The sequence below is a fragment of the Haliotis rubra genome, unplaced genomic scaffold (genome assembly GCF_003918875.1).
Source record: "Haliotis rubra isolate DU_JTF1 unplaced genomic scaffold, ASM391887v1 Scf1111, whole genome shotgun sequence".
NCBI lineage: Eukaryota > Metazoa > Mollusca > Gastropoda > Lepetellida > Haliotidae > Haliotis > Haliotis rubra.
The window spans coordinates 201,423-228,998 of record NW_025765017.1 but is presented as its reverse complement, the minus strand read 5'-3'; the positions used below and the strand labels follow the sequence as shown (position 1 = coordinate 228,998).

Sequence of the window (27,576 nt, the reverse complement as noted above, 5' to 3'; positions counted from 1 at the left end):
GTTTTACATTAACCACATAACAGCCTCTATCACATCTATTGACTGTCAGTGTTGCAAACACGTGTTTGAGTGTGATATAAGTCCGATCTATTTGGCCCAAAACATGTTCATCGTCAGTAGCATTTAGCCATAGAAACTGTATAATTAGCATTTTACCATAGTGATTATTACATTACCAGGACAGCTGAACTGCAAGGATGAGTATACACGAGCTAATGTAATCGATGTGTTTTACAGTTTGAGGAATTAATACATTACACGAGTAATACTAATGGCTATGGGGGTCTGCTTTGTTACTCTGTTTTCTAAATGAACAGTTGGTTTAGAACATTACCCGAAATGAACAGAGAGACGGAAGTGGTGACGAAAATGAATAGCTTCGTTTGTAGATAATATCCACACGCCCACCCCTCCCTTAATATTACTGATCAAATATTTCCCCGAGAGATTTTCGTCCCGTGTGTTCTACATGTTCCACCTACTAGCCTCGACGACCATCTTATGTCAGTGTTACACCGTTCGAGCACGATCATGTGGTCTGATCCGCAGAGCAGGATTACCTACCTGTTTGAGCCAAATAAATCTGTTTGAGCACAGTATTAATCTCCACTGGGCAGATGAACGACCTCTCTGTTTGACCACGATATATCTTCACTGAGTAGAGGGACTAACTGTCAGATGGACCAGCACTGTTCGACCTGTTCGAGCAACGCGATACATCACCACTGAATAGATGGACCACCTACCAATTTGAGCCTGATCTCCGCTGAGCAGTTGGACCACCGTGTATGGTTCTCGACTTCTGTGTACAGGAGGAGCACTTCCCCCGGGACGCATCCCCGGCAGTTGGTGCAGAAGATGGCGCTGTACCCCCCACACTTGCACAGCCAGCAGCCTGCGTTCACCTCACCCTCACACCGGATAGGGTCCTGGGGAAGAAACCGTCATGGTGAAGGTGTATATATGCTTTCAAACATGTCCTGACAAAGAAACCTTGATGGCGAGGATGAATGCCTATAAACATGGGTTTATGTCTTCAGTTCAGTTGTAGCAACGTTTTTACGAATGCCAGAACATAAAGGCTCCAGATATCTATTAGCAATGACTTATGAAACTGTATGTTCGCTGCTATAGAATGACTTTAGAACAAGTGACAATATCCGGATCTCCAAACGACAAGGTCTGAGCTGCACAGAAAGCAGTTTACTAAATGGTCGTGTCGATAAGGACTGGATGTATATAATGGATGTAGAACTATTGCAAGAAACAAATGATTTGTAAATGTTATAACTGTGGGTGATAACTCGGAACTCGGAAATAGCTGTGAGGAGTTGGTCCCTGAATAGTATGCTCGTGGGTTCGGACTGATTATGAGTTTTGATCGTCTGAATCTGAAGCCATAATGTCTCTGGTTGTCATTCCTCGTTGGCCTGTGTGATACTGATAGAAACAATACCTACATTTTAACCTAGACCGCCAACATAGTCAAGCAGGGGATAGAGGGTCTGCTCGGAGCGCCGGTTCGATCCACGCTCCATACCAAATGACGCTGAACATGCTACATGTTGTTACCCTGCCTGGTGCTAGGCTTTAAGGAGAGAAACCAAGGACTGGCTAGTCCGTAAATTGTCTGAATGGGCTATTCATGTTATAATTCGGAGTGGTATTTCAGTGAGCTAGCACTATACACCAGGAATGGGTCAGAACAAGTGAGTGAGTGAGCTTTACCCCACTTTTTGCAATACTTCAGCAATATCACGGCCAGGAACACCACACATTGTGCCCATGTGGAGAATCGAACCCGGATCTTCGGCGTGACGAGCGAACGCCTTACCCACTAGACTATCTGGCCATAGCAAGTATACCCAGCCACACACAAGTCGTATAATTTACGTATAATAATCTTGAAAGCGGCGTTCATCCCCATGACACGTGACTCCACCTAACGTCATCAACAAGGGGTGCAGGTTCTTACCGACGCCTGCGGCTCCTTGTTCAGGTCCAGGTTAGCTATCACAGTGAAAGCCTTCTTGCAGTGATGGTCAAATTTCCAGGGTTTGTCGATGGTGCCTTTCACCCAGTATCGGATGTAACCGTAGCTGCCTTCAAACGACGACGGTAACGTCGCTGGCAACAGCAGGTCGAAGGGAAAGGTGTGGTGGCCCGGCTGCATGCAGTTTGTATCCTCACCTCGCAAATCTGGAATGTAAAGATAATTCTGATTACAACAAGCTGTGGGGTGACAACAAGTTTGTAAAAGACAAACAAACAAACAAACAAACTGAGGTGGGAATACTTTACGTATATCATGTCTGTGAGATGCATACAGTTCGTCAAAGGAAGAAGAATAGTAATGCAAAATGATGCCAGTGTCATAATAAACTGAAAAACAAAAGAAACTGTACACATTTTTTCAGTGGCGAAAAAATATGCATAAAAGAAACCGTTATTTAATGGCGATGATCTTTACACGTATAGCATGGTTGTGTTGTAGACGTCATGTCTGGTGGCTTCAACGACTGTTTTCCGCCGAGTGCGGTTATTCCAGACGGTTTTTTATGACGTTTATAATATTTTGGTCAAATCCAAATTTCAAGTGTATACTTTCTTTCGTCCGTCAGTATGTATAGATGACAATGAACAAGTGAGTGTGATTGCTTTTAGGTTTGCATCCTTTGCGTGATTCCCTCTAGGAGACTGACGGTCTTGAAGGAGTTATCACGCAAACTGTAGAAATTGAGATCAAAACTCGTAACCAAACCAGCTTGGCCGCTATGGTTGACGACAACAACCTGTCGTGTTTTATACATGCTTCGTATACATATAGTAGTAGCATTTGTCCTGTTCTTGCTTTGAAATGATGTGTTTCCTGGCCACACGGTTTGTTCATGTTACGTTCTTGACGATTTGACGTTCTTAACGAGTTGACGTTCCTGACGATTTGACGTTCTTGACGATTTGACGTTCTTGACGAGTAAAATCATATTTATGGTCATGATCAAATGGCGAGTCAAACGTGAAGAGGTTCGTGTGTCATAGGCGTGTCCAGGGCAGTCTCGGGAAATATTTCGGTGAATGTGTTCAGCTTGGTAGTGTTTTCATAACGTTTATTTTGATTTGATCAAATCAAATTTTTAAGTGTATGTAATACCGATAGTTACAATGGCGAGGGGCCTGTCAAACTGCTTTCACTGTGAGATTACTACTCCATTTGAACTGTAGTATAATGCTGTTTGCGGGTAACGGAATTAGCCGAGTGGAACCGAACGAATCCGGAAGCAAGGACGGACGTTACCACGGTATGTATACTACCCATCAAAAGTTTAGACTCACCAGCGTAAATGTAGCCGCTTACTTCAGTCAACTGTTCTGAACTAGATTTTGTAACATATTCCATAATGTTTAAAGGTACTGTTTACACATGAACTGATGTATTGTAAAACAAATTCGTATCGTTGAAAAGATTAGTGTAATGAGTTTAAGCAATGATGGAACTCAGTGAAAATTGGCTAAATCTTACAAAACCTTACACCAAAACGCAGCTGTTCACATGCACGATATTTGCACATGCTTTCCAGCAATTTGATGTATGATCATCGAGCAATTCATCTGCATAAAGTTTGCAGTTGGTTCCCCAAGTCAATGGAGAAATTCATCTTCGATGGAACCATATATATTTAAATAACATATAGTGAGTGCTTTAAGGTAGTCTAAACTTTTGATGGGTAGTATATTTATGTCAAACAAAATTGGCCTTCTTTGTTTACACATGCTTCAAGAACAGTTAGGCAACACCTTCATTAACCAACTAGGTTAATTCAAACAGGGCGAGGGGCGGTGGGGTAGCCTAGTGATAAAAGCGTTGGCTCGTCACACCGAAGACCCGGGTTCGAATCCACACATGGGTACAATGTGTGAAGCCCATTTCTGGTGTCCCCCGCCGTGATTTTGCTGGGATATTGCTAAAAGCGGCGTAAAACCAAACTCAGTCAGTCAGTCAAACAGGGCGAAGATTTATGTCGAAGGTATTTGTTGCAAGACTTTGTTTTGCCAAGTTTTGAAAGAAGCAATATGTATCAGAACACTTAAACGTCACACCGAGGTGAACTCTTCCCGCATGTGTCAGCGTCCTCACACCGCCATATCTATAGAGTACACCCGTCAGCGATCGTGATCTAAATTGCCATGGATAATTAAGAACAGTTCAAGTAACATGATTTACCCTCAACTGACTGACACCTGATTTGAATGGAAACCTCGACATGAGGCATTGTGTTTGAACTTAGCTGTGGTACTTTACCAGAACATTACTGAATGAGTGAGTTTAGTTTTACGCCGCACTATTCCAGCTATATGTAGGCGGTCTGTAAATAACAGAGTCTGGAACAGACAATCCAGTGATTAACAGCGTGAGCATTGATCTACGCAATTGGGAACCGATGACATGTGTCAACCAAGTCAGCGAGCATGACCACCCGATCCCGTGTCGCCTCTTAACGACAAGCATGGGTTACTCCAGATCTGTTCTAACCCGGATCTTCACGGGTCACCCGAACATTACACTGACATTACACATACATCGACATTTGGTTCAGTACACTGTTAGCTATCCCATACAATCAGACACTAATACACATCGAAGCTTTTGCTTTTATTTTGAATTGCAACAGTGGCAGGATCTGTGATCTTAGGTTCGACTTGCAGTTTCGCCCTAATTTGGGCAATATTATTTTATCTATGTGTTTCATATGGCCCGACCGACTGTAATTTGGACGCCGACCAGAAACTAATGTCTGGTATGTCGGTGTTGGGTTGAAGGGAGTACTTCCTTCTTTCTTTACATTTCCTTTACACATACACTATCATATCTTAAAGAGTAAAGGGACCCTCTAATCACAGTGGAATCTAACTTTGTGACAGTAACATCTGATTCAATCTATTTTGACGTTTTCTGCTGCATTTCTTTGTTGTTCTCTGCAGTGCAATTTGTGTTATTGATTTAAAATCTGCAAAACTGGAAACACCGCATAATATATTACTTTAGTTTCTTAGGACGTGTCTATTCTTCTTTTCTAGATGTAGATACAGACACCCCTAACAGTAAAATAAAGCAGAATCACAGTTACAGATGTTTTTGTCTTCTTTCTGAACCAACAAAGGATTTTCAATTGTTATTTTGTATTTTTGACCGACCTACTGGACCAACTTTGGAGCATGGTGGCTACGTAAAACACATACAAAATGATTTATGGAACCGCCAACCTGTGTTGTGGCTTCCGCAGCCATTAATCTGATGGAATGGAGCTGTAAAGCTGACATAATCTAACTGTTGTCCAAAGGGGCATTAAAAGCAACTCATGTGTTATAAAAGAGTATGGTTCATCGATAAGTCAGATGAGCAAAGGTTCATCCCGATTCCATCAACCATCACATATCTCATCCGAGCAGGAATATCTACTTTATGTACCGCAGCATCCGAGAACCAAAATACACCGAAAGCAGCATGTCGTAATGACAACCACGTGTCTGAAACCTGCAGTCCGTCCATTTATTGACTTATCCACTTATCAGCCTCAAGCAATTAAAGGACTCAACGTCTACGCTCAGTCTCACTGAATTAATACACATCCCCCACAGACTGCTTTCATCAGAGACCTATTCCCAGGCATTGCGAGACTAACCGTCCTTATCTCTTAACCGCGGTTCGGTGAGCTTTGAAACCATTCATAACTGACCCCCCTGAAGCTCATTGCTGCTTCAAAAATAGTCTAATCTGTTTAATGTGAGATTCAGTTATCAGTTCCCAGAATGCATGTCAAAAGCTCTACCTGTCGTCATCGCGGCTCGTCAGGTTGTTTTACTCCCAATCTGGTTTACTGGATCTTAATTTGGTTGTTTTCAACATATCGGGACGTGCTGTAGTATCAACCGTGTAGCCAAGCTGGCAGTGCAAGCACCTCTTGAAGGTGGTTCAGGACATCTTTAATGATAGGGGAAACAATTAAAACAAATTAAAGATGCTTTTGTTAAGTTGTATATTATGTAAGATATTTGAAAACTGTATCTAATATATTCTATTGCGGTATTGTAACTGAAACGGTTGAAAATCGGTGTCGAGCGTTTGTGGCCAAACAATCCTAAAGCATTACCTCTATGTATTTTCATTTGAATATCTTTTAGATAAATGTAGATTTTTTTTATGAAACTAGACTTTCGTTAATTCTTTTTCCAGAAGGGGTGGTTCATGCATGTAAGTTGGAGAAATTGATAGATAAATTTAATGTAAAAATAATCTTTATAGAAACGAACCCCAGTCACACACTGTGCACAAAGTGCAAGATGTACGGTTTAAATGCTCTACTTCTTCAGATAAGGTAACCTATGTCTTCGAATTCTGTACATATCTTAAAAGATATTGGTATAATATTTCATGATAGGTGCTGAAATAAAATAATGCTTCAAAAAACAAAAATAAAAGCTTCTGTATATTATTCCAGTGTTACTTAATGATTTAACCCATTTATGCATAGGGTCTTAGATTTTCATCAAATTTTGTGAGCTGGTTTCTTTTGGCAAGCAATGAAAGGCTGAATTTAGTTTTACACCGATTTAAGCAATATTCCAGCAATATCACGGCGGGGGGACACCAGAAATGGGCTTCACACAGCAATGAAAGAAATGAGGTGTCATCTTACCAGTAAATAATTTTTTTACATACTTTGTTTACACTGCAATAGTGCGGACTTAGGGATACATTCATCAGCTATGATCTTGAAGTCATCAGAAAACATTTCATGGGGTTCAAAAATGTCCATGAAATGTTCAGGTTTCAATTTGTTAATACACATAGTTTCATATAAAAGCCAGTTTGGTTATATTCTATGAAGGCTTTCAAATGAAAAGAGTCAATTTTAAGATTTAAGTGGTTGATCTCCCCCACCTAAGCCTAATGAATTACCTAATTTAAGTTCATTCATCTGCATATTGTCCCATTTTTGGGACGGTACTTTGGCGGAATATTGATTATGGAAAAAATGCAAAGCATTTTCATCTTATTTTTTCTATTTGAACAAAGAAAGTTTTAAACACATTCTAATGAACTTACATAGTTAAAATAGGGACCACAAAAATCGTCTTACCTCACACTTCGCCGAATTGGCAGGGGACCTGCCTTGCTACTGGAAGTGGCCATGCTTAAAGAACTTAAACTCTACAAGTAATGTGAATGGTTCAACCACTAAACTATTTCCTCAGCTTCATTCACGTCTAAACTGCAGGTTTCTATCTTCAACAATAGGAGAGAAATGCTTTTTGAAGTACCCTTCCCCAAAAAGGGACGGTATGCATTAATGTTCCAAGTGAAATTAACATAACCGATTTCCTGCACTGACACATATAGGTTTTTCGGCACTGGATCTATCTGGTGTCATTAAACGCATTCACCATCCATGTCAAACGGATACAATATTCAGTTCCTATACAATTCCATGACAACAACAGAACAAGCCTGCAGTGAGGCAATGGTAATTGTATCCTTTACGGGAATCGAACTCGGTACAAATGGCACTACCCACTCGCCTACCTAATCCACCGTTATAACTGTCTGCAATTTTACTGTTACTTCTCAAACCTGAATCACTTCATGAATATTAGATTCTAATCTCGTCAATATATGATTAGGGCAAAGAATGTCGAGACCAACAAAACTACGTGGCCGAGTAATCAGAGCGTCTATTTGGAGATTCAGTTCACGACCGCATTACGTTAAACGACTTTAAACCGGGTATACATGTTGTTACCTTGCCTTGCCTTAGGCTCGGCATTAAGCGGATGGGACATGAAGTTAAAGGGCGTCTTTTGCAATGGGCTGGTATGATTTAACCGGCAGGGATACGTACAGGACGCACTTTACGGAGAAAGAGACACACACGTACGCACGCGCGCTCACACACGTACACACAGAAACACGCGCGACGTTAAACATCTTTAATGCATTCAATATACCTAACCCCACTATGCCAGTGAAGTTGCTGCTGAACGATGACAACTGAAATGAGAAGCCTTGTGGGTAAAGCGTTCGCTCGTCACGCCGAAGGCCAAGGTTCGATTCCCCACATGGGCACAATATGAGAAGCCCATTTCAAGCGTGCCCAGGCGTGATATTGCTGGAATATTACTAAAGCGGCGTAAAACCATACTCCTTTACTCACTGAAATGACAAAACCATTGAAGGTGTACGCAACATGAAATTCTTAACGTCATTCCCACTTGTGAAGTAACACACCACAGCAACTATCTGGGACATTAACGATCAGACTGTTGCTGCGTCATTAAGAGAGTAATGTTTTTATGCCGTTTTGGACAGTTTATCAGGTGTAACGCGCAGTGTAAGCTTAATGTAGGATGAAAGTGATCTACGTGTCATTGGTGCGCCAAAAATGTTGAGGGAAGGGAATAATCCATATGGTTTTGGCAAATGGAATTGACAGGATCATATCTGCTTCGGAGTAGGCTAGCTGGTGTTATGGGTTGGTGGCGCTGGTCGTTAAAGAGGGCGGGGATCGAAATCGAAATTTGCATGCTGCAGCGAACGTTATTAATAACGAATGAAGCCCTTTTTTGACCAGACATGCGCCAAATCGAACAATGCCAATTGGTTCCACTCATCAGAAAGTGCAGCACCGAGGGTTTTTTAGGATTTTGACGGACCAGAGGTCAGGTCATGGTGTGAGGTCAGGTCATGCTGGTCTTATTGGCATGACGGAGACGTTTCGCTGCTGGAGGAATCGGGTCACAAGGTATGCACTTCCATTATTATCTTGAAACACGGAATGTAGCCGGACACATTGTGTAGATTATACCGCGAGTGGGGCAGTGGCCTTACCCAAACATAATTGACCTGTAGCTCTGTATTGATAATACGGAGTCATGCCCAGGCATTCTGATACTACCCCATACCATTGTGGCCCCACCCCTGAACGAATATTGGTGCCTGACGTTAGCGTCTAATAAACGCTGATAAGAACGAGTCCATATACAATTCCTTCAGTCAGTGAAATGGCGAATGAACCTCGATTCGTGAGAATCCGAGAGATTAGCCAAACGTCGATTATCCCGGTGCTCACGTCAATAACGTCACCGATGTTCCTGATTCAAATGACGTGCAGAACGTTGTAGCCGTCACCCGTGAAGATCCGGGTTAGAATTGGTCTTCAGTAACCCATGCTTGTTGTAAGAGGCGATTAACGGGATCGGGTGCTCAGGCTCGCTGACTTGGTTGACATCGTCATGTTATCGTATCCCAGTTGCGTAGAACGATGCTGATGCTGTTGATCACTGGATTGTCTGGCCCAGACTCGATTATTTACAGACCGCCGCGGCGTAAAACAACCAAATCAAACCAAAACGTGACCAGGAATGTGGAGTAATATTGTCACGATTCATTTTCTGACCGCTGAATCATAACTAACTCACTCACTCACTTTAATAATTAAATATGTGAAATAAAGTGCCTTTTAGCGTTTTGTTAAAAACAACCAAACGCTTAGCTTCTGGTCACAATCGAGTCGGGCTGACACTGGTGAATCTGGCAAACGGCCATTTGCACGTGCTGTCTGAGGTTGCTGTTAGAGATTTTCACAATGTTGTTGTTTGCGAGCTTGATTTCTTCGGAAATGTTTTTGTCACATAAATCACTCACTGTCAGTGCCAGACTGATGATTGTTCCTCATTGTTTCAGCCCCAAACGAAATATCCCATATTTATTTCTATAATTTATTACTGGTTTTGTGCTAACAAATCAAAGATGAATCGGATTCGATCCCTTTGTCATTCTGGAAAGATTAACTCGAGCAATTCTACACAGCGAATTGCTGCGCTCTGTACAATATGGCGATCTGTGCCTCTGCGTCATAGGATGATGGTTGTTTTGTTAGTGATTATGATGATAATGATGTTTGTAAATATTTAGTCCAATTCACGCTCAGTCAGCTGCTCACATTAGGATTTCGTAAACTTAGAAATAATATATTTGTTTTTGTAAAACTCTGACGTATATGTTTCCTATCGAGATCATGCACGTATTTCGTGTGACTTTTTACCAATGATTTAACAGATAACGGAAGCGAGAAAAGGCAGTAACTTCACTTTTTGTGAAAGCGAAACGTCTCAAAATTAGATGAAATGATTACACAGTTATTTAGCTTGAAAGTTGAGTTTCGTGAGAAAAATATTTGCACCTGAGGGTTCACAATAACCAAACATGCATCCCCAGAGTTCCACATGTCTTACATCTAAGACAGGATAGCAACATATTAGTGCCCAAACGTCAAATTGCCTCTCAAAGAAGTTATACGTCTTACACCTGTTCTGATCATGTGGTTCCCATACTGACGATGTAATGCATTCTGATACACATCAACATGTCTTTGCACAAAGAGGAATCTACTATTTATCCACTTTTCTATACTACCTACATGATGATCTGCTCAGCTCAGCGACCTAATATTGATCCACACAGAGATCTATTGAGCAACTTATATAATCTACACAGTGACATCTATGGCGATCTACATCGCGACTTATATAATCTACAGTGACATCTATGGCGATCTACATCGCGACTTATATAATCTACAGTGACAACTATGGCGATCTACATCGGACTTATATAATCTACACAGTGACATCTATGGCGATCTACATCGCGACTTATGGTGATCTACACAGTGACATTTATGGTGATCTACACAGTGACCTTTATGGTGATCTACACAGTGACCTTCTATGGTGATCTACATCGCGACCTTTATGGTGATCTACACAGTGACCTTTATGGTGATCTACATCGTGACCTTTATATGATCTACACAGTGACATCTATGGCGATCTACACAGTGACCTTCTATGGTGATCTACACAGTGACATCTATGGCGATCTACATCGCGACCTTTATATGATCTACACAGTGACATCTATGGCGATCTACACAGTGACCTTTATGGTGATCTACACAGTGACCTCTGTGGTGGCGATCTACACACGTGACTTATATGGTGATCTACACAGTGACCTTTATGGTGATCTACACAGTGACCTTTATGGTGATCTACACAGTGACCTTTATGGTGATCTACACAGTGACCTTTATGGTGATCTACACAGTGACCTTTATGGTGATCTACACAGTGACCTTTATGGTGATCTACACAGTGACCTTTATGGTGATCTACACAGTGACCTTTATGGTGATCTACACAGTGACCTCTATGGTGATCTACACGATGACCTATGTGGTGATCTACACAGTGACCTTTATGGTGATCTACACAGTGACCTATGTGGTGATCTACACAGTGACCTATGTGGTGATCTACACAGTGACCTTTATGGTGATCTACACAGTGACCCATGTGGCGATCTACACAGTGACCTTTATGGTGATCTACACAGTGACCTATGTTATGATCTACACAGTGGCTTGTGTTATCACCTACACAATGACCTATTTGGTGATGTACACAGTGACCTATGTTATGATCTACACAGTGACCCATGTGATGATCTACACAGTGACCTATGTGATGATCTACACAGTGACCTATGTGGTAATCTACACAGTGACCTATGTGACGACCTACACAGTGACCTATGTTATGATCTACACAGTGACCCATGTGATGATCTACACAGTGACCTATGTGATGATCTACACAGTGGCCTATGTGGTAATCTACACAGTGACCTATGTGACGATATAACACAGTGACCTATGTTATGATATACACAGTGACCCATGTGATGATCTACACAGTGACCCATGTGATGATCTACACAGTGACCTATGTGACGATCTACACAGTGACCTATGTTATGATCTGAACAGTGACCCATGTGATGATCTACACAGTGACCCATGTGACGATGTAAATAGTGACCTATGTGACGATCTACACAGTGACCTATGTGATGATCTACACAGTGACCTATGTGACGATCTACACAGTGACCTATGTGACGATCTACACAGTGACCCATGTGATGATCTACACAGTGACCTATGTGATGATCTACACAGTGACCTATGTGATGATCTACACAGTGACCTATGTGATGATCTACACAGTGACCTATGTGGTAATCTACACAGTGATCTACATCACATGCACAAGTCTCCATGCTGCAGATACAAGTCTCGGCTCTGCCCCACACTACTCTCCATGCACCTTTGCCCAGACTACAAGTCTCACCTTTGCCCCACACTACCAGTACAAGTCTTACCTTTGCCCCCAGTACACACCCTTTGCCCCATACTACCGGTACAAGTCTCACCTTTGCCCACACACTACCAAGTCTCACACACTACCAGTACAAGTCTCACCTTTGCCCCACACTACCAGTACAAGTCTCACATCTGCCCCACACTACTAGTATAAGTCGCACATTTGCCCCACACTACCAGTACAAGTCGCACATTTGCCCCACACTACCAGTACAAGTCTCACCTTTGCCCCACACTACCAGTACAAGTCGCACCTTTGCCCCACACTACCAGTACAAGTCGCACCTTTGCCCCACACTACCAGTACAAGTCGCACCTTTGCCCCACACTACCAGTACAAGTCTCACCTTTGCCCCACAGTCTGAACCTATGTTTGAAGTAGCCCTCCTCTGCCGAGTACTCCACTGTCTCTAGACGTTGACGTCCTCCACGTCGCCCCACGTTCTCCAACTCCGACCAGTGCACGTACGCTCGGCCCAGACATGTTAGCCGGAGTTCTGTAGATACAATGAATCATGAGTGAATTGTGGGAAACATCAAAACAAAACTGATATACAAGGGGTAAACTATAACAAGAATGACAACCCATGTAACATCGTATTTAAGAACTCAAACACAGTATAACTCCACAGATCAAAGATACGTTGAAGTAGGTGGATATGAACACCAAAGTCGATCAACAAGCAACTGAAGTTGGCTTGATAGAGAATGTTGGAACAAGCTCTCTGCGTGAAACTGATAAAAAGAGAGTGAAGAAAAAGGATATTCAAAAGATGGATTTGCCATATAATCATTTGATTTTAATTATAAAGAGAATTTTACTTTGTGTGATTTCATTGTGGTATGAACGTTCAGAGAGTGAGGACCAAATTGTATGAACGTCGGGCCTAGCTGTAGAGTGACACTGGTGCATGGATTGAGTCGGTAGATCATATGTGATTCTTCCTTTAGTTCACAAGGATGGGTTGAAGAGTGGATATTCGATCAAGGGTATGCAGTATGTCATAGTCAGTTCAAGGGTATGCAGTATGTCATAGTCAGTTCAAGGATATGCAATATGTGATAGTCAGTTCAAGGGTATGCAGAGAGAGAGAGAGATAGGTTGGGTATGTGTATCCGTTAGTGTAGCTTCGAGAGAGTGTCTAGTTCACACGGGTGTGTGTGTTTTAACCTATACGTCTGAGCTGACATTAATGGTATACGTATATGTACAAGATAAGGGACTCTCAAAATGAAAATACACCCAAAGAGATAATATAGTAACGTTTATATGTACAACAGGTGAAAACCGAATGTGTATGGTGGTATTTAATAGGCTGCTATATCTAGATTGGACCTTTTTTTATAGATTTTTATTCAAGTACTGAAATTGCTGATTATTCGCTAAGCATTTGAGTACGTCACATGATTACACCTACATTTCCGTGTGATGTTATCACCGTGTATGTGCAGAGGTGACAATAATCCCGGCTTCGTGTCGCGGGCTACTTAACACCAATGAGCTACAGAAACATTTCGCCGTCCATATGATAACTGAGTTCAATGGCTAACATATTTTATACGCTCTTGCGCGCTCTTTAACTTGGTTCTAGGGTAACATTTAAATACAGTAGTACAGTCTTCAATTTGACATTACACCGTGAGAATTCTAGGGAGGACTGATTGCGCTTTCAGATGAAAAGGGCGACAACTGTCATTTTGCCTGGTTGTAAGCGACAGTTCAAATCCACTTCCGGGTCCTCTATTGCGTATCCCGGCCGCTCAGATCATTGCTCAGAATATCAACCACATAATCAAGGAATGAATCTTGAATGTTCATATGAGTGAAATGCTGTTGAAGGAAACGTTAAGAAAAGCCTTGTACAGAAACTTTATCTTGCTGGTATATTTAAATTCCCAATTTCTCAAGGTATTCTCTGTCTGTGTGTATAAAGGTTAGCCTCTTTAAAGAAGAAGTCATTTATGTGATGGACCACACACCAAGACCAAGGTTATTACAACTCTACTGCCTACCATCAACTCATCACTAAACAGTCTTAGTCGTATTATTCTCATTGTCCATCACATAACTGGCTTCCTCTTTATCCCCCACCCCCCGCCCCCACCCCGACCCTACTTTTTAAATCTGCATTGCGTAAACATTAACATTATTGTGTAAACAACCATTACACTTTGTACATCAACATGTCAACTGTTTAAACATATCTCTACCTACAATACTGTACCCATGCGCGAAATACGCGTTATGTTGGAAAACGCACGTTAAATTTCCAAATCATCATCAGTAGTACTTGACATCACTTGCTTGATAACGGTGTTGGCATCTACACCGAAACTACATATATTGTAACAAAGAAGTTGCATCCACAGAACCATCCCCCCTGTTGAGTATGTAGGTTACTTTCAAAGTTAATATCAGCCAGGCATGGTGTTTCAAACTGGCAGAGGAGTCCATACCTATTTATTCATTACAGAAGGTATAATTACTTATTGACGGAAGGGATGGAGGTGTTCGTGCAGGACTACCTTGACATCTCACCGACCTTTGAGTCTGCCAGATGTATACATCAGCTTTTCTGTAGATGTATACATTAGCTCCGGTAAGTGTAAATGCTACAGTCTGGGCAGTTCACACTGATGGCAACTGGGTCTGCCGATACACAAGTCACGTGGGAGATTCCATAGGCCAGCATAGTGCCTAGGCAATTTCCTCCGGGTGTTGGGAACTGTTTGCAAAGATGTACAGAGCTGCATGAAACACATTTAAGTAGACGCTGCCTCTGCAGCCATGGTCTACCTTCACTCGCCCATCGCCTATTTCCAGGTACAGTAAGCTATTGTTTACCTTGAACATCAGACGAAGCAGAACAGATGGACCAAACATAAACCGTTGCCGTAAAACACATGTACACCAGCTTGCCTTGCTGCAAGTACACCGCACCAGCAAGAAGCGTAGGTGAGAGGGATAAACAGATGTGATTATCAACACCACTCAGCCAGAGTACCTGTATTTACCTGACAGTAACGACGTTAGGTAACATGGTTACATGGCACTCAAGGCGTTTCTTGTGTAGGCCTAGTTATCAATATCGGTTATGTCATTTGTTAAGGTCAAGGAGACTACATACGTCGGCGGAATGACGACGGGTAGACGGACAGCTGGTTGGTTTGTTGTTGAACGCCGCACTCAGCAATATTCCAGCTATATGGCGGCGGTCTGTAAGTAATCGAGTCTGGACCAGACAATCCAGTGATCAACAGCATGAACATCGATTTACGCAGTTGGGATACGATGGCATGTGTCAACCAAGTCAGCAAACCTGACCACCTGATTCCGTTAGTCGCCTCTTATGACAAGCATTGGTTGTTGAACACCAGTTCTAACCAGAATCATCACGGGTCTCAGTGTAAGGTGTGAGTGAGTGAGTGAGCTTAGTTTTACGCCACACTCAGCAATATTCCAGCTATATGGCGGCGGTCTTGCAAATAATCGAGTCTGGACCAGACAATCCAAGGATCAACAGCATGAACATCGATCTACGCAATTGGGACACGATGACATGTGTCAACCAAGTCAGCAAGGCTGACCACCCGATCCCTTCAGTCGCCTCGTACGACAAGGATGGGTTACTGAAGATCAATTCTAACCCGGACCTCACGGGTCCTCAGTGCAAGGAGAGCACGTACGTACGTCGGCGGATTGACGATGGGTGGAGGGACGGACTGGTAGACGGATGTGTGTATCTTAGACGGGGAGATATTGGTTTCAGCGGTGTATAGCAATAATGTGCATTCTGTGTGCAGGCAAACCGCTAGCTGTTGGGGAATTAATATACAGTGCCACTGGGGTCCGACCGTACACCAGCTCAGCCAGGTCGAACCTCATGTCTACAGGATCAAGCTTTCAGACAGGGATACTGGGGTCGTGTTCCACCACGGAGACAACGAAGGGTCTGCCGTTAGATAGGACCCATTACATCTGTGTTGGGGACAACAGTGGATTTGTCGGAGTGGTTTGCTCCCTTCCAGGTTCATATGATCCCACATTCGACCTGACCTTGACCTGGGCTGGTAAGGGATTTGCTCGTAGGTTTCACTAAGCAGGCAAACGTCATAGCATTGCATCATGTCAGGGTTTTCTACATAAAGCAGACACACCGTCATCTGACAGAAAAATGTAAAATTGATATAAAACCACTTTCACTCGGAATGTATACGAATCTCTAAACCACTTAAATTCTAAATCTACGACTTATGTGTGAGGTCCTTTATCTCAACATAGACAGCCAGCCATGACCCCCGATAGCTGTGAAGAACGAGCTCCTGGGGTGCTCCGGCTGGAATCATTATGGTAAGCACATCCCATATATTCAGACACTAGTAAGTGAGTGTGCTTTTACAGGTTGTGACTATGAATGAATACAGATTCAATTTGCTATCCGTGACCATGAGCATACACTAGTGTGTGGAAACGGCGCCATACAAGTGGACATTATTATTATATTATTATTATCAAGGGGTGTATGCATAATTGCCCCCCTAACTAGGCAACCTGTATATGCATGCTTAAAGCATTTACACCTTTATTACCTAGGTAAATGGACAAATGCCATTAATTCATATTATTATTTATTATTTTGCTCCACTAATCAAAACATATGCAATAATCTGGCAAAATATATATTTCTTGCCACTAAGAAACGTGATTCCTTTTTCAAAGGGATATCTGTGAAATAATATTTTAGCTACAATAATGTTCTCAATGTACGTCGTGTATTTATATACAGCGCTCATGTTACAACTGTATGTCATCATCCTCTGTACCTGTATACTGGGCCGGTGGCTCCTTACCTGAATAAAAACATCACAGTGGTGATGCACTCTCAAAAATAAATTCATATCAGTGTATCTTGAAGCCCATTGTTATTTTCACATTGAAACCACAAAATATGTAGTACATTGTTTCCATGCGTTGGCAAACCTTCGTGATATTGATGACGTAAATATGTCCGTTTACAATGCAAAAATGACTCTTGCAATTCTCATACAAAGGACAGATCTGCACAAACTCATCACCAGAACAGTCAACAGCGAAGGCTCGCAAAGAACGTGTAAAACATACCTGTAAATATAGTCAGTGGCCGCCAGTTGATGAAGAATGATGACCAGATGCACAGCGTATATGCACATTGGTATACAAGCATGGCGGTTATATCTGGCCCGCTAACTATATAGATTGTATGAGAGGCATGCTGGTGGAGTGTCAGGAACGGAAGCAGGAGTATATTCCGAGAATGTGTGTGTGTGTGTGTGTGTGTGTGTGTGTGTTCGGGGGTGTATTCAATTAGGAAAGATGGGGTCGCTCTGTCTGGAGGCTCGCTGTAATATCGCAGTAAAGTTTATGTTTACTTCTGCCATAAATATGTCCTAATCTGTTTCCGGCTGGTCCCATCAGGGCTCATTGATGGTGCCCGATCAGTGTGCTTGCATTCATTGATATTCAAGTGATGGGCTAGGCTTTTGTAACATTTCAGACAAATGGACAGGGTAAGTTAGCTTCACATATCGATCTAACTTCGGGTTAAGAATTCCGTTTTATACATAAATATACAGAACGCCGTAAAAAGGATACCAATATGTGATTGACGACTTCTTTATTAAACTGACAGCGACGTGTTAGTGTAGGTTCTAACATCGTTATCAAGCAAGTGATGGACAGAATAGAGATTTAGAGGCAAAGTGTGGGGAAGTGTTTGTACAGTATATGAGATTAGGACTGCAATCTCATGGGAAAGGAGTTTACTTCACATCGCTCCAGATCAGATCGAATCGTTAATACGTGATGCCTGCGATATGAACAACGTGATGCCTGCGGTATGAACAACGTGATGCCAACGTGATGCCTGCGGTATGAACAACGTGATGCCTGCGGTATGAACACCGTGATGCCTGCGGTATGAACACCGTGATGCCTGCGGTATGAACAACGTGATGCCTGCGGTATGAACACCGTGATGCCTGCGGTATGAACACCGTGATGCCTGCGGCGGTATGAACAACGTGATGCCTGCGGTATGAACACCGTGATGCCTGCGGTATGAACACCGTGATGCCTGCGGTATGAACAACGTGATGCCTGCGGTATGAACACCGTGATGCCTGCGGTATGAACACCGTGATGCCTGCGGTATGAACACCGTGATGCCTGCGGTATGAACAACGTGATGCCTGCGGTATGAACAACGTGATGCCTGCGGTATGAACAACGTGATGCCTGCGGTATGAACACCGTGATGCCTGCGGTATGAACAACGTGTGGCTTACGTGATGAACACCGTGATGCCTGCGGTATGAACACCGTGATGCCTGCGGTATGAACACCGTGATGCCTGCGGTATGAACACCGTGATGCCTGCGGTATGAACACCGTGATGCCTGCGGTATGAAGAAAGGGATTAAAACTCATGGGAATCTTTGATGAGTTGATGGTATGGAGGAGATATGTACTAACCCTGGGCACGATTGACGTGCTGCAAGTATGTAAATTGAACTAAAGATATAATACATGTAAGGTTCACATTCGAATAGAGGGTAATGGTGAGTCGACGGGTGTATTGTTGTAATATTGCAATCATGTCTTAACAAGTCAAGGTATAAAGAAAACATACACCTGACAAATGAATTTTTTTTAGATAAGCAGAAAGTGGCTAATTGCTATAATACAGCAAATGTAAAACCAAATTAAGACAACCACTCGTGTCATATACATCATGATCGAAAGTCATTTCTTATTTCATAATTTTATCCATTGGTGTATACTTTCTTTTGCCCTTTAGTTTACTATCGTTCATGACCCGTGAACATCCGAGTTAGAATTGGTTTTTCAGTAACCCATGCTTGTCGTAAAAGGCGACTAACGGGATCGGGTGGTCAGGATCGCTGACTTGGTTAACACATGCCATCGTATCCAAATTGCGTAGATCAATGCTCATGCTGTTGATCATTGGATTGTCTGGCCCAGACTCGATTATTTACAAGACCGCCGCCATATAGTTCTAATATTGCTGAGTGCGGCGTAAAACTAAACTCAATCAATCAATTATATCGTTGATGGTTAATGACCATGAAGGAAATGTTAACTCCTCTCTTGGTTTAACTATCAGGCAGCATGGCTGTATGATCCCCAGGGAGTTGAAAAAGTATCGGATGGTACGATGGTGTCCTATGACCGGGGATAGTAATGTACGTAGCGCCGTGAGCAGGTTATGTGCCTGAATATGAGTGCCATATAAGCGGACTATTACACTTACTACAACAATCGTATACTTAAATGGTGATGGACAATTGAGCATCGCCTACACTAACTATCAAAATATACCGAATGGTAAACACGTTTGTGACACATAACGCAAACATGATACCAGTTCACGATACCTCGGTTGTTTCAATGTTAATGAAAGATTCGTCCTCTGATAAACACGGACACCTGTCAGGTGCGCCGAGGTGAGTAGGTTCCCTGTTGAAAGAAGCTGCTACGTTCACTTCCTTCAAAGAAAACAACTGTCTCTGGTTATATCGTGTGCCATGCTGAATCTGCGTTTTTGCCAGTCATCTTAATGATGTTTTCCCATTCTCTGCAGTCTTCCAGCAGACACAGCCCATTATTCACCGTGATACAATACGTCTAAACTCATCACGACTCATCTCAATTCTTTCTAGTAAAGTCCTGTATAAGTTGCCATTTCTGAGCTCGAAACCTATCCCTATTCCTGCTGAGACACGTGTAATATAAGCATTAGCAATAAGTTACATGATTTCATTGAATATCAGTGAATCACGACGTGTTTGTCATAGTGAGTGAGTGAGCTTTTAGTTTTACGCCGCTTTTAGCAATATTCCGGCAATATCCCGGCGGGGGACACCAGAAATGGGCTTCACACATTTTACCCATGTGGGTAATTTTACGACGATGTCGTATTGGCCACAGTCGGTTTACTCATGACTATCTGCTGAAAACGGATGAGGATGGACCCACCATGTGTGTCTCTTGCGATGAGGTTTTCACAATCAAGCATATTCTGCTTGACTGTGTGGACTTATCGTCTGCAAGGGACTCACATTATGATGCAACAAATCTGAAAGATCTGTTCTCCCGCGTGAGCGCTCATCTGATAGTGAACTACCTGAGGGAAGTTGATCTGTATCATAAATTGTAACTGTGTAATGTGACTAACAAATTGCCTGCCTTTAAATTTAGTGCTATGACTTTTTCTGTTTTTAAATGACAATGTAATGAATATATGTTTTTAAAACAAAACTCATTTTGACTCTGTACTTACAATGTTTACTAATGCAGACTTGTTCTCGTCACTATATGGCTGGAATAATGCCGATGTGACGTAAAGCCCAACTCAACTCACAGAATTATTCCATAGGGTATGAAGCGAGTCTAGAAAAGACGATATTATACACAAGTACGAGAAATATGCCACGATTAACAGCTGAAGAGTGAGAAAGAGCCATTGGGATGGTGCAGATGGGGTTGACATACAATGCTGTTGCCAACGCCTTCGGATGCCACCGTATCACGGTTATAAGACTTATTCAGGCCATCAGACAGACTGGGGTCACCGTAGACTGACTAATTTGTCAGAAGTGGACGTCCACGCATCACAACGCCGGTTGAAGATAGGTACCTCCGTCATTAAGGAAGAAGGGTAACGTTTCTTTTGGCGTTTAGTGTATAATTTACCTCTAAAACGCGTTAAAGAACGGTTACAATCGCTCTGTGCTGCAATACCCATCTGGTCATGACAGATGACTTATAGTCATATGATATGATCACATAATTATACCTCAAGTACTCCATTACCCCGAATACCCCGTATGAAAACCAGGGAGACGTGTTGGTACAGCCTTCCCCTGTCTGAAGAAGAAGCTAGATGCCATCATATGTTTACTGGAACCAAACCTTGTTTATTATGAGTGATGTAAACGTATTTAGTATGACAAAGAACAGCATAGTGTAGACAGTTGTTTTTACTTAGCAGATATAAATACACCGGTGTATTTATGGGCCGAAGAGTACGTAATTACCCCTAGCCGTTTGGGGAGTACTGGGTAACGAACTCGTACAACGGGAGTCAAATGTAAATAAAACATGTACATGCCTACGTGATGATACTCCATCTCATCGAGAAACTTTCAACCATTAAACGTTATCAAAAACATCGGAAAAACAAATTCCGATTCATTAAACCAAGTCACGAAACAGTATTGATAGCAACTGCGTTGCTCGCACGGATGAAGTGTCTTTAACATGTGTGAGACTAACAGTTCACAAAGGCAACATCACGCATTGCGAAAGGAAAATGCAGTTAATTGGACCTTTTGGTGAAATATCATCGTTTCCTGATGGTACTTGAGGATACAAAAAGTCCCAATTACCTACAGGATGAGAAAATCCTATCGTTCCCTGGAGACGATTAGGGATAAATCAGTAGGATAAGAGTGTCACATCTTCCTCCATTGACGTTACAGGATATGGGGGGCCATATTGGTGCCTGGTGGTACTACAGGATAAGTCATATGCCACCCTGGTGATACTGAAAATAACAGAGTGCCCTGAAGAATCGGAGGGTACACAGATTTCCCCTAATTACACAATGGAATTAGTCATATCTTGTACCCTCAAAACACTGAAGGGTAACTCGTGCTATCGTTCCCGATGACACTGAAGGAAAAGTCATGTCTCCAAAAACTCGGAAGGACAAGAGAAGGACCTTCTCTAACATAATTAAAGGGTAAATTCTATCGATTCCTGAAGGGATGATAAGATAACACTATGTTTATTTTATATTGTACCCAGAAGGCACTGAAAGATAGCAAAGTCCTATAGTTGCCTGGTGAATCTTGAGGATAAGAGCCACCTATAGATCATCGATGGCACTGTGGGATAAATCTGAAGGAAAACATCGTTCCACAGGCCCGAATACCCTGAAGAATATTATCGTCCTAATGTTCCCTGATTGTCCTACAAGTTCCGTCCTTTTGTTCACCGTTTGTCCTATAGGATACATCCTTTTGTTCCCTGATTGTCCTTCAGGATACGTCCTACCGTCAAATAACTGCCTACAATATACATCCTATTGTTCCCTGATTGTCCTTCAGGATACGTCCTACCGTCAAATAACTGCCTACAATATACATTCTTTTGTTTCCTGATTGTCCTTCAGGATACGTCCTACCGTCAAATAACTGCCTACAATATACATCCTTTTGTTTCCTGATTGTCCTTCAGGATACGTCCTACTGTCAAATAACTGCCTACAATATATATCCTATTGTTCCTTGATTGTTCTTCAGGATACCGTCCTACCGTCAAATAACTGCCTACAATATATATCCTATTGTTCCCTGATTGTCCTTCAGGATACGTCCTACTGTCAAATAACTGCCTACAATATATATCCTATTGTTCCCTGATTGTCCTTCAGGATACCGTCCTACCGTCAAATAACTGCCTACAATATATATCCTATTGTTCCTTGATTGTTCTTCAGGATACGTCCTACCGTCAAATAACTGCCTACAATATATATCCTTTTGTTCCCTGATTGTCCTTCAGGATACGTCCTACCGTCAAATAACTGCCTACAATATACATCCTATTGTTCCCTGATTGTCCTTCAGGATACCGTCCTACCGTCAAATAACTGCCTACAATATACATTCTTTTGTTTCCTGATTGTCCTTCAGGATACGTCCTACCGTCAAATAACTGCCTACAATATATATCCTATTGTTCCCTGATTGTCCTTCAGGATACGTTCTACCGTCAAATAACTGCCTACAATATATATCCTATTGTTCCCTGATTGTCCTTCAGGATACGTCCTACCGTCAAATAACTGCCTACAATATACATCCTATTGTTCCCTGATTGTCCTTCAGGATACGTCCTACCGTCAAATAACTGCCTACAATATATATCCTATTGTTCCTTGATTGTTCTTCAGGATACGTCCTACCGTCAAATAACTGCCTAGAATATATATCCTTTTGTTCCCTGATTGTCCTTCAGGATACGTCCTACCGTCAAATAACTGCCTACAATATACATCCTATTGTTCCCTGATTGTCCTTCAGGATACGTCCTACCGTCAAATAACTGCCTACAATATACATTCTTTTGTTTCCTGATTGTCCTTCAGGATACGTCCTACCGTCAAATAACTGCCTACAATATATATCCTATTGTTCCCTGATTGTTCTTCAGGATACGTTCTACCGTCAAATAACTGCCTACAATATATATCCTATTGTTCCCTGATTGTCCTTCAGGATACGTCCTACCGTCAAATAACTGCCTACAATATACATCCTTTTGTTTCCCGATTGTCCTTCAGGATACGTCCTACTGTCAAATAACTGCCGTCAATATAAATCCTTTTGTTCCCTGATTGTCCTTAAGGTTACGTCCTACCGTCAAATAACTGCCTACAATATACATCCTTTTGTTTCCTGATTGTCCTTCAGGATACGTCCTACTGTCAAATAACTGCCGTCAATATACATCCTTTTGTTCCCTGATTGTCCTTCAGGATACGTCCTACCGTCAAATAACTGCCTACAACATACATCCTTTTGTTTCCTGATTGTCCTTCAGGATACGTCCTACTGTCAAATAACTGCCTACAATATACATCTTTTTGTTTCCTGATTGTCCTTCAGGATACGTCCTACCGTCAAATAACTGCCTACAATATAAATCCTTTTGTTCCCTGATTGTCCTTCAGGATACGTTCTACTGTCAAATAACTGCCTACAATATACATCCTTTTGTTTCCTGATTGTCCTTCAGGATACGTCCTACCGTCAAATAACTGCCGTCAATATAAATCCTTTTGTTCCCTGATTGTCCTTCAGGATACGTCCTACCGTCAAATAACTGCCTACAATATACATCCTTTTGTTTCCCGATTGTCCTTCAGGATACGTCCTACCGTCAAGTAACTGCCTACAATATATATCCTATTGTTCCCTGATTGTTCTTCAGGATACGTCCTTCTGTCAAATAACTGCCTACAATATATATCCTATTGTTCCCTGATTGTCCTTCAGGATACGTCCTACTGTCAAATAACTGCCTACAATATACATCCTATTGTTCCCTGATCGTCCTTCAGGATACGTCCTACCGTCAAATAACTGCCTACAATATACATCCTTTTGTTTCCTGATTGTCCTTCAGGATACGTCCTACCGTCAAATAACTGCCTACAATATATATCCTATTGTTCCCTGATTGTCCTTCAGGATACGTCCTACCGTCAAATAACTGCCTACAATATACATCCTATTGTTCCCTTATTGTCCTTCAGGATACGTCCTACCGTCAAATAACTGGCTACAATATACATCCTTTTGTTTCCTGATTGTCCTTCAGGATACGTCCTACTGTCAAATAACTGCCTACAATATACATCCTTTTGTTTCCTGATTGTCCTTCAGGATACGTCCTACTGTCAAATAACTGCCTACAATATACATCCTTTTGTTCCCTGATTGTCCTTCAGGATACGTTCTACCGTCAAATAACTGCCTACAATATACATCCTTTTGTTTCCTGATTGTCCTTCAGGATACGTCCTACTGTCAAATAACTGCCTACAATATACATACTTTTGTTTCCTGATTGTCCTTCAGGATACGTCCTACTGTCAAATAACTGCCTACAATATACATACTTTTGTTCCCTGATTGTCCTTCAGGATACGCCCTACTGTCAAAAAACTGCCTACAATATACATCCTATTGTTCCCTGATTGTCCTTCAGGATACGTCCTATTATTCCCTGATTGTCCGACAGGATACATTCTGTTGTTCCTTGATTGACCTACAGAATACCTCCCACTGTTCCATGATTGTCCTACAAGATACGTTACGGTACTATTGTTCCCTGAAAGATAAAAAGCCCAACCTTCCCCTAATTACGCCGAAGGATAGAACACTTTCTTCCTCCAGTGACACCGTGGGATATTAATAAACGATGGAAACAACTAAAATTAGGCTGGCGAAATCCAAGACAGTGGAGGTGCACCAAAACTGTAAAAGATGTGCATAGGCACTGGGAATCGACAACAGCGAGACCAGATGTGTTGCATACCGAGTCACTGCTCAGCAAAACAAAACCTGAACCGTTTCCACCTACAATACTATGTGACACTCGATAACACATACACGTTACCGCTGCAGCGCAAGAGAAAATAGTTGATAACATCAGAAGATGCTGCACTCTTCCTCAGAAGCTCGGTCCTCGTATATAGGTACATATAGACAGGAATGTACGTATGTTACTAGAGTATGTTTAGCAGTATCTCGGTAGTCCTCACACGTCATCTCTGATGGTCAGGAGGCCAGGTGTATCCCAACTTCCCAGTACACACTGACGGGTTGCTACATAAATGCAGAGAACCTACATTCACTGCGTAATTGTGTTATGTAATTTAACTATTTCCTGAAGGTATGTACAATTACAATTCGTACGGTTCATTGAAGGCTTGTGGTCATGTTTTTTTCCATTCACAAAGTCATTTTTCCATCCACAAAATCCGAGCATCTCTTCGTAGGAAATAGGACAAATGGGTCAGACAAGATTGCATTTTGCCAAGATGTCAGACTGATCAACCAGCGTCTACCTTCCATGTTAATTAACCTGATGATAACACTTCCATTTGAACTGAAATATCCTCCTGAACTGAAGTACCCCCATAAAACCAAGCAGATAATACGACCAGCAAGTGGTAGCTGTGATCTCAGGCTGTGTTAATACATGTATAATACGATTTATACGCCGCAGAGATTTATTGTCAGAAACCGGAAACCTTCGTAAGTCCTTCTTTGATATACGAGGTACAGATGTGAGACACATTACAAGACAAATATACACATCACCGTCTGCTTGGAATACCCACTGATGTTAACATATAACGCTGGCAATACTGTAGCAACACTGAAAGTGTAGGCCGCTATCAGTCTCTTTTATCGAGAACTGTATTCGATATATGTGTAAGAATGTGCGTGCGACTAAAGCCATATGTTTCCCCGCTCTGAGCAGACCTATCAATACCTGCCAGCCGACGGCTCTCTCCTCACTTGCATGACCTCTGACACGGATGCCACTGCGTTCATACATTGTTGCTGTCGGTTTTTTCAACATACAAAAGCTATGGCTGTGGTATATGTTAACAGAGTGAGCGTTTATTATGGCCCTTCTGACATACCTTTGGCCTGGAAGGCCAAAGAACGCCAACATTAACTATTAAAACATGAGATCATCGACACACCACCTCTGGTTGTACTGTCATATCAATGATAAGTCTTACAGAAGCGCTGTTTATTACCTGTATCAGTTTGGTCGAAGGATACTCAGAAACGTGATTGGATAAGCAATACCTGGCTTAAATACCGCTAAGTATAAGTCCCATTAACCAGACTAGCGGTTACTGTTGCAATGCCAGTTCCACGCTGCAACTTCAAATGGGTATATTATGAATAAAACAATATTTTACTCACCTCTCATTTTCATGGGTTCATTAAGATCAATGGTAATTTGACCTCTGACCACCTCCCCTGCATAGTAAACTCCTTTACAGTTGTCAAAGGTAATACTGAACTGCTTAAGTTTGCCCATGGTGAGTGCAGCGTTCCTCCTCTCATCACGCGCAGAGAGCACTGAGCCTGGTAGCAGAGATGCTCGCAAGCAGCATCCCTATGTGTTGTTGTCTACCTCCCGTACAAGGGTACTCTAGAAATAGTAGCCGCTCCACATCTCACTTCTCCCCCTCGGCACATCAGCAGGACCAGGTCCTCAAAATGTGTCCTGGTAGTTCTTGCAGGGGGAGATCACTCCCGTTACTTCTCTTACACATGACTGTTTATTATGTGAGATGTTAATGAGATGTATTCTTGTGAGAAGATAGTCAGGTATTAAATGAATTCATAAATTATCAGTTAAATGCAATTATTAATTTATTTACTTGACTGTGCTGTCCAGGAGTAATTCTCTCCAAAAATGATCTTATTTTGCTCGTGACCAAATTCATTTCCATTATTTTCATGACCCGGATTTTTTTCAATTTCTCCTTTGAACAAGAAAATAAACTTTCATCAAAATGCTCTTTTTTCAGCTTTACAGTAAAAGCAACCCATTTCCATCTGAAATGATTTTTGTCTATTTTTAATCCGGAATTTTGTTTGCATTGTTCGTTTTAACACGTTCGAAATCGACAAA

At 42.0% G+C, this 27,576-nt stretch overlaps 1 protein-coding gene across 1 annotated transcript in view; it reads right to left on the bottom strand.

The window, feature by feature from the left end:
- The window catches only part of LOC124288567 (arrestin domain-containing protein 3-like), a 39,240-nt gene extending 12,094 nt beyond the window's left edge, over window positions 1-27,146 (bottom strand). The window contains exons 1-4 of the mRNA XM_046725124.1: window positions 26,859-27,146; window positions 12,629-12,778; window positions 1,976-2,199; window positions 747-929 (exon numbers count right to left, since the gene is read on the bottom strand). Coding sequence (XP_046581080.1) covers window positions 747-929; window positions 1,976-2,199; window positions 12,629-12,778; window positions 26,859-26,976 — 675 coding nt within the window. The 5' untranslated portion in view covers window positions 26,977-27,146. The remainder of the gene's footprint in view (window positions 1-746; window positions 930-1,975; window positions 2,200-12,628; window positions 12,779-26,858) is intronic.
- Window positions 27,147-27,576: the final 430 nt, after the last annotated feature.